The sequence below is a fragment of the Alosa pseudoharengus genome, unplaced genomic scaffold, assembly GCF_046254945.1.
Source record: "Alosa pseudoharengus isolate Yale_2024_CS ecotype anadromous, Long Island Sound unplaced genomic scaffold, YU_APseudo_1.1 YU_APseudo_1.1_scf_20, whole genome shotgun sequence".
In the NCBI taxonomy this organism is placed as follows: Eukaryota; Metazoa; Chordata; class Actinopteri; order Clupeiformes; family Clupeidae; genus Alosa; species Alosa pseudoharengus.
Window position 1 is genome coordinate 17,494,156 of NW_027468664.1, and position 10,741 is coordinate 17,504,896.

Consider the following 10,741-nt stretch of genomic DNA (forward strand, 5'->3'; position numbering starts at 1 on the left):
CATCCCTGCCAACAGCTAGATGAGCCAGGCAGCTACAGTGCTACACTCTGTTGGCTGCAGTGCTACCTAGGGCTGGCCCTGATGCAGTGTACTGTCAAGTAGTGAAGTGATATGCACGTAGCCAATGTTTACTGTAAGTCACCTAGCTGAGTTAGACAGAAGGCGAGCCCTGCTTGCTCTGTTAAGGTATTTCTGTCCCTCCCAAACCAAACTTCGTTAAAATGGTATGTTTAACAGCACCCCTGGAGCCTCATAGGCCAATATGATCCTCAATATTAATCAAAATAGTAATAATAACAATAATGTCATATAATATTAAATATTAATAAAATAATAAACAAATAGACAAAAAGCAGGTCAAATTCTTTTAACAGCTACAAAAATAGATGGCCATAGATAGCATAAGTTATTGTGGGGGAAAATGTCTTGGATGAGTATATTTGTATATCTTCATTTAATAGAATAGAATAGAATGGAATATATTTTAATATCCCCATGATGGAATTTGTTTTAGTACAGCATAGCCCAGTGACAAACAACTTAGATAATTAACTTTAATAAGTTTGTTTATTTGTATTTGCATTTTATTCAAATACAAATAAATGTTATGTGAGAGTAAGGTATTTGTGTTTTTTTGTTCTTTAATTTGAGTATGGTGTTTGGTGCCTGGTTTCCCTAATGTATGTTAATTTCACATCTTGAGCCTGTTTCTGTTTATCTGGATGTTTTGCCTCATGCCACCCTTGAATTTATCAGTGTCTCACTAGTGCCACCCTTGTTAAAAATGTCTAGAATCGCCACTGACTGTGTGCTGAGTGTGTTTCACTCATTCACGGATTGGGATAAATGCAGAGTCCAAATTTCCCTCACGGGATAGGCTACAATCTATGCACAGTGGTGCAGTAGCCTACATCATTCTTACTAAATCCATTGTAACAAACACTGCAGATAGAACATGCTATTTTCCTGCTACTCCAGCAAGCCTTTATTTTAACAAATACATTGTGATCATGTATTACACTAAAATGCTATCATTCAGCCTACAGGCTATAACTACTTTTTTGTGTAACAGCTGAAAATCCAAGAATCTTCCAGTCCACATGGTGTCAGTAATGTTCCATTAGTTGGATTCAATCCACTTTAAAGATTTGCACGAGGGAAACAGGCTCTTCTAACATGGCGACCTCCACAGACAGCAGTGATGGCTCAAAGTCGTCCATACCTATCTTGTCCTCGGACAATTCAAGTGATCCAACTTCTCATTTTCAGTATAGTCTCATATTGGAACATCTTATTGGAGACAGAAAGCCGATCAAAGACTTGAATCCGGGCGTTATGGGCGGACTGTCGAGTCCACAGAAAACGGACCAGGAGAAGATGATCGAACGAGGAATGGAGAGCTGTACGTTCAAAGCAGTGCTCGCATGTGTTGGAGGTTTTGTGTTAGGTGGTGCTTTTGGTGTTTTCACAGCTGGCATTGACACCAACGTTGGATTTGACCCTAAAGACCCACTGAAGACCCCGACAGCGCGCGAGGTCTTGAAAGATATGGGCCAGAGGGGTATGTCTTACGCCAAGAACTTCGCTATTGTGGGAGCAATGTTTTCTTGCACAGAGTGCATCATCGAATCACACAGAGGCAAATCAGACTGGAAAAATGCCGTGTACAGTGGATGTGTCACAGGAGGAGCGATTGGATTGCGTGCTGGTTTGAAGGCAGGTGTGTTGGGGTGTGGAGGATTTGCTGCGTTCTCGGCAGCCATTGAATACTACCTGCGGTAGAACTGACGAGCATCGGTCTCTTTTGCAGTCACACAATATTGAACTGGAATCTTATGACTGGTCCACAGATCTATTCGTGTGAAAATTAGGAATATGCGTGTGTTACGTCAAATAATACCCATTGTAATTGAGAGGGAAGGCTATTTCTGTTAGGGCCATTTCTGTTTGCTCTATTTAGCCTAACTTTGAACATATCTGAGGACTTCTAATTCAGTCGTGCATTTAATGAGTTTTTCTTTCCTCTGAACTCTACAAAGTCGTCTTCAATGTGAATAATAAGAGGTCCTTTGTGAAAGTTGTGGTCCCACTAAATAAAGTGGTGTAACACCTGATTAAATTAAAGTTAACATTAACAATTGAGTTGAATTCAACTTTTTAGTGAAGTGTTTTTTGTGAACAGGGTGAACGAAACCAAAGCGAACACAGAGCTGAAATAAGAAGTTTGCATTGAAACATTGTCTTCAGTTTCATAGCAAAACAACCACGCCACTGTTTGGACAGGGGTGTGCGTTAGAAAATGCAAAATTCAAATTCTGTGCTCTGTTGAAGAGATGTGAAAACATGGTGCTTCAGCACCAAAGAGGTATCATCTCCAATTCTCTCCTGCAGCAAATTCAGAATACTGATGCGCTCTCTCAGATTTGTGTTTACAGTAGAGGCAGTAGTAGCAAAAACTGTACTGTTGTGGTGGCACGCCCCACCCGCCTATTGTCCCACTTTCCCGCGCCACTTGCCTACTGTCCCATGACTCTGTCCCGCGCCACTTGCCTACTGTCACACACCACTGTCCCATGTCAACCCTATCTCTAACCCTAACCCAAGTTGGCAAATGGCCACGAGTGCCGTAGTACAGTAGGTAAGTGGCAGGGGACAGTAGGTGTGCCACCAACAACAGTACAGTTTGTGCTCCAACTGCTACTGGTTCACAGGCTACTAATGAAGCCCAAAGCCCAAGCCCATTAGCAGTTGTTTAGTCTGTATGAGCGTTTACCATGCAGGTATTTCCTGTCATTTGTGCTGTGGCAGTGGAGTTCGATCAGGTAATGGACAACACCAATTTCTCTCAGGACTCAAACGCATGGGAAGAACTAGGGCTGGGCGATATGGCTGAAAACTGTATCACGATATAAGTATTTCATATCAGTCGATATCGATAATTATTGATTTAAAAAAAAAAAATCTATTTCAGATAAGGACCAGAAGAAAAAAAGTTCAATTTAAACACTTTTAAACTTAACCTTCCTCTTATTTGAATCACCTCAGTTATCAATCAAAGCAAACAGGGAAAAGAAATAGCAACACAATCATGAAAAACACTCAAATAAATAAGTCTGAATGAAATGCAGCACTGGTTAAAGCCTGGACATATTGTAAACAAAGTAGCTTATCATAGTCTACGGGTTAGACTGTTCAGTTTAACCACTTGTGTTTAAGTTTCAAATGAATACTTTTTCTCCTTGGGACAGGCCCGTTTAAGTCTTGGAAAATACTTTTCCATTTGCATCTTGATTGAGATGATTAGAACTTAGCAGTCAATTTGAATGCAACAGTTTTGAACAAATTCGTGCAGCGTGCTAATGATGCTAACCGGATTTAATAGCAATTTAGCCAGTCGTCTTGCACGATTGTGAATGTTTGTTTGGATGTGCATGCTGAGGAGGGATGTGCCTGTTGAGAGAGAGGGAGGGAGAGAGAGAGAGAGTGCAAGGGGCAAGGACTCGAGTCTGTTCTATCGCCTACTCTGAGTTGCACAGCTACAATGTAAGATATATTTAGCCTATTTATTTATGGACAACGTAAGGCGGGAGGTGTGTGTTGCTTTTAATTATCGAATGTTCTATCGAACATATTTTTTATTGATATCGATTACATGTCTATTGCGATACATATCGCTATCGTTTTATCGCCCATAGAGGTGGGTCGGTCGCGAACGAACTAGTTCCTTTGAACGGGTCTTTAAAATGAACGACCTGAACTGGTTCGCCTTTCCAGTTCTTGTTCGTTCTTTCGTTCGTCGCTGAATCACACTGACCTAGTGCTGCTGTTCCTAAGGCGAGAGCCAAACCAATCGTATGCTGTTGTCTGTATTGTTTCTAAAACGTTCTCATCGAATTAGCCAATGAGAGGCATGAAAGCATAGCAACCGTTTCCATGAAAAAAAAAACAAATGGGCTAGTGAGACTAGTGGGAGAGCATACGATAAAAAATAACGATAGGCTAATGGTTTACATTAACAACTCCATTTTGCATTTCAATATTGGCATTTACATTTAAATATCTGTCTAATGGTAAATGCATGCTGTCTTTGTATTTTCTGTGTCATGCCAGGTTAATAAATGTCTCTTCAGTCTCGTTCGTTCGTTCTCACACCAAGACCCCCACCTGTTTCACTTCGGTCTGTCGTTCTCGTTAAGTCAGTCACTCGTTCTTGGCAGAGTGAAGCAGAAGAAGCAGAGTGATTATGGCTCTGTAGCCTAGGCAAAATGGGGACTTGAAACCTTTTCATCAATATAATCTTTCTGCCAAGCCTTTAAACATGTTTGTCGGCATAGCCTACTGGGTCTTTGTTCCTTTATGAATGAACACATTTTTAAAAAAGAAATTAGCTGATAGTCTAATTAGCCGTAGTCTACTCTATTTACCTATAATATGTAATGTCAAGGTGAATGAACACATTAGCTACTGCTGTTTTGTCTAAAAGTACACATAATCATGAAGTTTGCCGCTACAATTACAGTGTTGTGTTGACCGTTTTCACAAACGAGGAGCTGAGAACCTGCATTCCATGATTCACTGCTGAACTATGTTGTAGGCTACCGGAAATGCGAATGAACGAAAGAACGAACGATTCAGAACGAATCATCTTGGCGAACTGAACGACGCGAACTGTGTCATGAGAACGAACGACAAAATCCACCTCTAATCGCCCAGCCCTAGGAAGAACCAACTGCAACTTAATGGAGAGGTTAGTTAGGTTACAGAATTATGTTTGATACATTTATTAGGAAGAAATAGTTAAGTATCGCAATAAATCTGACTTGGAAGTATATGTGTGAAAGTGTTACGTAAGGGATAAAGGCCGCCGAGGTGTCCTGTTATACGGAATTAATGGACGAGGGCGAGAGGCAAAAACTCCCCGACGCGCAGCGGAGCCTCCGCCCAAGTCCATTAATTCCGTATAACTGGACACACCTCGAAGGCCGTTATCCCGCTTATCGCCCGGTTGCCACTGTACTGGAAACACGCGGTTCTGTTTAAAAAGAAGCTCACTAGTTCAGCTTGTTGTACAACTTTAGCATGGACAGTTAGCTTGTTTACAGTTGATTCCATTGTTGGGAAGCCTGCAACCAAAAGATTCTAGAGCGCTGCAACCCTCGTCCTACTACGGTTGTTATAGTTACCATTCATAAGCATTGATATGGAACGGTGTCCTGTTATTCAGAATTAAAGGCCACCCGCCAGCCAATCAGAAAAGAGTATTTCTTCTCTCCGGGTGATAAATAATAATAACGGTAACTGTTCTCGCCACAACCGTCTCTGCATTGGTGGTGGTTCTGTCCAGTTTGGATTGCTTCAGTTCCCCAATTCTGCCCTTAATTCATGCAGTTTGTATTTTCTTAACCCTCTTCTTAATAGCTTCAGCTGTCCTGCCATACTGTGAGGTAACAAAAACCAAAATAACCACATCGAATTACCAGAAAATAATGGAAATAAACCAATTTCAAACAACAAAACAGAGTGAACAATTCCAGTTTTCACTTTGTCATGTTCCATTACATCATGATGTTGCCTTTTCAGCTTTTGCAACTTTTAATGCTTAAAGTTACACAATGTAGGTTTAATGTAACAATGTCTGTTCCCTGTTTTGACAATTTCCAACATAGGTACCCATTTAGTGCCGATGGGGTACCTAATTTGTTGATAATTGTTTGAAAGCTACTACGCAGTATCAGATATTCTGAGCATGCGATTCTGCCTGTTATCAAAATGAGTTTGAAGCCATTGTCATCACTACATATTGTGTTGCTTTATGTTGGGTGATTTAATGAATGCTTAGTTATGCAGACCCATGTTGTTACTATACTGTACATCATTCAATGGAATGTTCATGATCTATCTTGATAATGTGGACATTCTCACATCCAGTTACCCATACTACATTACATTACATTACATTTGGCTGACGCATTTTTAGCCAAAGCGACTAACAACATGGTAAACAGTTTAAGTTTAGAGCAATTCTCAACAATATTAGGACAATTTAAAAAAACATTAGAGTACAGTAAGAATAAGTGCATCAGTGAGTGCTGTTTTTAACAGTTACGTGTCAGTTTAAGACGGCTGGTGAGTGCTAGGATCAGCAAGACTTGTTGTAAGTGTTGCTATGAGAGGAGATGTTCTCTAAAGAGCTGGGTCTTCAGGAGTTTTTTGAAAATGGAGAGGGATGTCCCTGCCCTTGTAGGAACTGGCAGTGTGTTCCACCAGCGAGGAACAACAGATGAGAAAAGTTTTGATTGGCCTGAGCGTACCGGAGGTAGAGCTAGACGTCGTTCGTCTGAGGAGCGCAGCGGTCTGGAGGTAGCGTATGTCTGTATGAAGGCATTCAAGTAGGTGGGAGCAGAACCGGAGACTACTTTGTAGGCAAGCGTTAGAGCCTTGAATTTGATGCGGGCCGCCATAGGTAGCCAATGTAGCTGGATGAGTAGCGGGGTAACATGTGCCCTCTTGGGTTGGTTGTAGACCAGGCGCGCTGCCGCGTTCTGGATCATCTGAAGTGGTTTCACTGCGCAGGCTGGGAGACCTGTCAGGAGGGCGTTGCAGTAGTCGAGTCGTGAGATGACTATTGCCTGAACCAGAAGTTGGGTGGCATCTTGAGTTAAGTAAGTCCTGATTTTCCGTATATTGTAGAGTGCGAAACGGCATGACCGGGCGACTGAGGCAACATGATCTGAGAAGTTTAGTTGGTTGTCGAGAACAACTCCTAGATTTCTTGCAGTCCTGGTAGGTGAAACAGACAGAGAGTCAAATTTGATGTTGATGTCGTGGTGTATGGTAGGTTTAGCTGGGAGGACCAGCAGTTCAGTCTTTGAGAGGTTCAGCTGGAGGTGGTGTGCCTTCATCCATGTAGCTATGTCTGAGAGGCAATCCGAGATCCGTGCTGAAACCAAGGGGTCATCAGGTGGAAAGGACAGATAGAGCTGTGTGTCGTCTGCATAGCAGTGGTATGAGAAGCCATGCGAACGGATAATCTGTCCCAAGGAGGTGGTGTAGATAGCAAAGAGAAGGGGGCCCAGTACTGAGCCCTGGGGGACCCCTGTGGTGAGATGGTGAGGTGCAGATAGCTGACCAAGCCATGATACGTTAAACGAGCGTCCTGTGAGGTAGGATTCAAACCAGGAGAGAGCAGAACCGGAGATTCCCATGTTAGCGAGTATAGAGAGAAGGATGCGGTGATTAACCGTGTCAAAGGCAGCCGATAAGTCAAGCAGAATGAGTACTGATGACCGAGCGGTCGCCCTGGCTTCTTTTAAGGCTTCTGTTACAGACAGCAGAGCCGTTTCGGTAGAGTGGCCGCTTTTGAACCCAGACTGATTTGGATCCAGAAGGTTGTTCTGTGAAAGGAAGTCAGAGACCTGTTTGGAGACTGCTCGTTCAATGCCTTTGGATAAGAAAGGCAGGAGTGAGACAGGGCGGTAGTTCTCGACTTGAGCAGGGTTGAGAGAAGCTTTCTTAAGTAACGGTGTTACCCGGGCCGTTTTGAACGCTGTTGGAAATGTGCCGGAGGTTAGCGATGCATTGATCACGTGTGTGATAGCTGGTGCGATGGTCGGGCTGATGGACTGAAGTAGGCTCGTAGGTATAGGGTCCAGCGAGCATGTGGTAGGACGGCTGCATGTCAGGAGTCTACATAACTTCAGTCTGTATTTAAACTGGTTGTTGTCGCCACAGTGTATAGTGAAACTTATTTTATTTTAGTATGACCATCATATGTGTATTATTATACTAGGTTCCCATCCTACACATCATAATATTCAGTATATCCTAAGCACAGAGCATAGGCATTTTTGACATTACATCAAAACAGTTATTTCCTCACATTCTGTACTATTTCCTGATCATTTTTGAATGAGAACAACACATATCCCCATTAAAGGACCATCATTCAAAAAACACATTCAAGCAACACCTGCAAACGTCAGAAAATGCAGTAAAAATGCAGAAATGCATTTACAACAAAGGTTGGGCCATATACATTGTTTCCTGACTGTTGATGCTGTTTATTGTCAGTTTGTAAAGTTTAGGCGATCATTGGTAAGGCTGGACCAATGATTTCAGAGTTAGTGCCCGTGGCGATGCAAGTGTTGCCAGTGGTGGAATGTAACGAAGTACAAATACTTCGTTACTGTACTTAAGTAAATTTTCCACGTATTTGTACTTTACTTAAGTAAAATTTATAGTGCATACTTTTGACTTTTACTTCGTTACATTTTACAGCAATTATCTGTACTTTTACTCCGCTACATTTCTACAACACCATCGTTCCTTTTTACGATACATTTTATGATCAGTTTTTTTTTTCTCTCTGACAAACACGTTTGTTTTACCAGGGGGCGGGGTTGCTACCAAAGATTCTGGAGCGCTACGTGCATTCTTAGAAACATAAGCTTCTAGTCTAGACCAGTCAAAGCGTGAGCTTGTAGCCATCCCATCTGCAGGCTATATTCACCAGACCCATGGCTACACTGTACATGCAACTGTGTTCTGTGCCTTTCTCTGTCTGTTATCTGCAGCGTTAGGGCCTCCTCTCCGATGAGATTGCTATCCGCGGATCAGCAAAGTTACATGATATGCCCATGCTTCTGTCACACGTCTGATCATTTGCGGCACAAATGAATGGTAGACTATTAATGAACCGGTGGCCGGAAAAAACGTAACATTTTCCAGATTAGGAAATATTCCTTAATTGTGTGTGATCAAATAAAGATGCATAGCCTACAATTGGGGGGTAGTAATGTGAACGCTCATTCAATGTCTATGCGTCTGCGCAAGTGAAACTGAACCTAATCATAAAGACACCTTTCTCAGCAACTTTTCTGTTCAATCAGCATAATTTGCATTACGATCCACCCGACGTTTCCCTTGTCTACCCCGTTAACCTTCAGGCTCTCGTGTTTTGCTGAATGATATTACTCAGCAGATCACCCTAGTTAGATAACCAGAATTACCATCTCTAGAATTGTAGGTCAGAATGTAAACTGGGTCACAGATGGTAAGCACAATTGCATTAGCTTAAAACTATCTAGTCGAGTATAACCTAAAACTAGCTTAATTAAAATGCCACAGCCCATACTGATTTTTCGTTTTAGAATATAGATATTAAGAGAATAAATCATTATGCAAATACTTTTACTTTTAATACTTAAAGTACATTTAAAAGCAGGTACTTTTTACTTTTACTTAAGTAGGGTTGTCATTGTGGTACTTTTACTTTTACTAAAGTAAATATTTCTCTGTGTATTTGTACTTTTACTTAAGTACTGAGTTTCAGTACTTCCTCCACCACTGAGTGTTGCAAACGTTTCCCAATAGAGACTCTATTCACTTTGTGAATGACTTTGGATTTTTCCAGACTAACATTTAAGTAGGCTACTGGAGCACCAGCATTTATGGATGTAAATGTGTTATAAACCAGATTTAATCCCAACTGTTGTGCATAACTGATCATCATGGACATGTTTAGTAGGCCTAGTCATTATTGTTACAACGTTCCCATCAGTTACTGGAATTAAAGACTCACATACGGTTTCACACTAGGCTAATATCATTTAGGAACATTTGGTAAATAATAATAATAATAATAATAATAATAAACATTAGTACACTATTTTGGGGAATAAATTACATCTCCTTCTCTTTCTCAATTCAGATCTGATTACATTTTAGGTAATATAAATGCATATTTGCAGGAATCTGTAGACCTAACTGGTTCCCAAACCATTTAGTACCACTGTAAGGGCCCATGCTCAAGTAGATGCCCAGGGGGGTATTCCAAGTACGAGGTTTAGTGACAAACCTGGGTTAGTTAACTCAGAGTAGGTGGTAAACCTCCTAATAGAAGAGCTGTATGGCTTCATTCTCCTAACAACCGAGTTACAAATTCTGAATCTGCCTTGATAATTATTCTACTTTGTCTTTTATTACTTTTTTTTTACTACTTTTGCCTTTGTTTTGCTTACTAATTATTCTTTATTTTTAAATGATTTTACCTTGTTTTATGTTTTCTTTTTATTATGATCTTTATTTGTTATTATTGTTTGGTTTTGTTTATGTAAAGCACATTGAATGACCTCTGTGTATGAAATGCGCTATATAAATAAACTTGACTTGACTTGACTAACAAAACAATACCATAGGGCTCTTGTTGTTGGAGGTTTACCACTTACTCTGAGTTAAGTTACCCAGGTTTATCACTAAACCACGTACTTGGAATACCCCCCAGAATAACAGTACATTCAAAATGTTGAATAATACAGGATCTTAAATGTCAAATGAAATCTTTTGAATGTTAAATCAAATATTTTAAATACTCCTGGCATGTGCTCTGGCATCTTCAATTTACATTAGAAGCACTTCCCTTAGCTAACCTTTAGGGTAAGCAAACTATTTTATCAGTTCATGTCGGTTCATGTTGATCCAGACAGCTTGATTGCAAGAATGATGTAACATATAGCCAGGTCAAATACAATACCAAGATATTAGGCTACGGTCAAAATCTCAACAAAAAAAAAACTTCTAAATATATCATATCATTTATTTAAGCAGTATCTTGCCGTTTATATCATTAAAGTAATTGCGCTATTGTTTTATAATTGATAACATTTTTATTATTGAGACTTCGTGTCTGCTGGGAGGACTCTTGTTTTGAAAGTTTACCAAATATATTGACCCGGAAGCTCAT

At 40.6% G+C, this 10,741-nt stretch overlaps 1 protein-coding gene across 1 annotated transcript; it reads left to right on the top strand.

The window, feature by feature from the left end:
* The first annotated feature begins 1,149 nt into the window (after nt 1-1,149).
* Nucleotides 1,150-2,153, top strand: timm22 (translocase of inner mitochondrial membrane 22 homolog (yeast)). The gene has a single exon (XM_076297366.1). The coding sequence runs from the start codon at nt 1,177-1,179 to the stop codon at nt 1,780-1,782; it is 606 nt and encodes a 201-aa protein (XP_076153481.1). The 5' UTR covers nt 1,150-1,176; the 3' UTR covers nt 1,783-2,153.
* The last annotated feature ends 8,588 nt before the right edge of the window (nt 2,154-10,741 follow it).

Excerpts from the sequence above, each read along its gene's own strand:
- timm22 (XM_076297366.1), top strand. The coding sequence starts at position 1,177 with ATGGCGACCTCCACAGACAGCAGTGATGGCTCAAAGTCGTCCATACCT.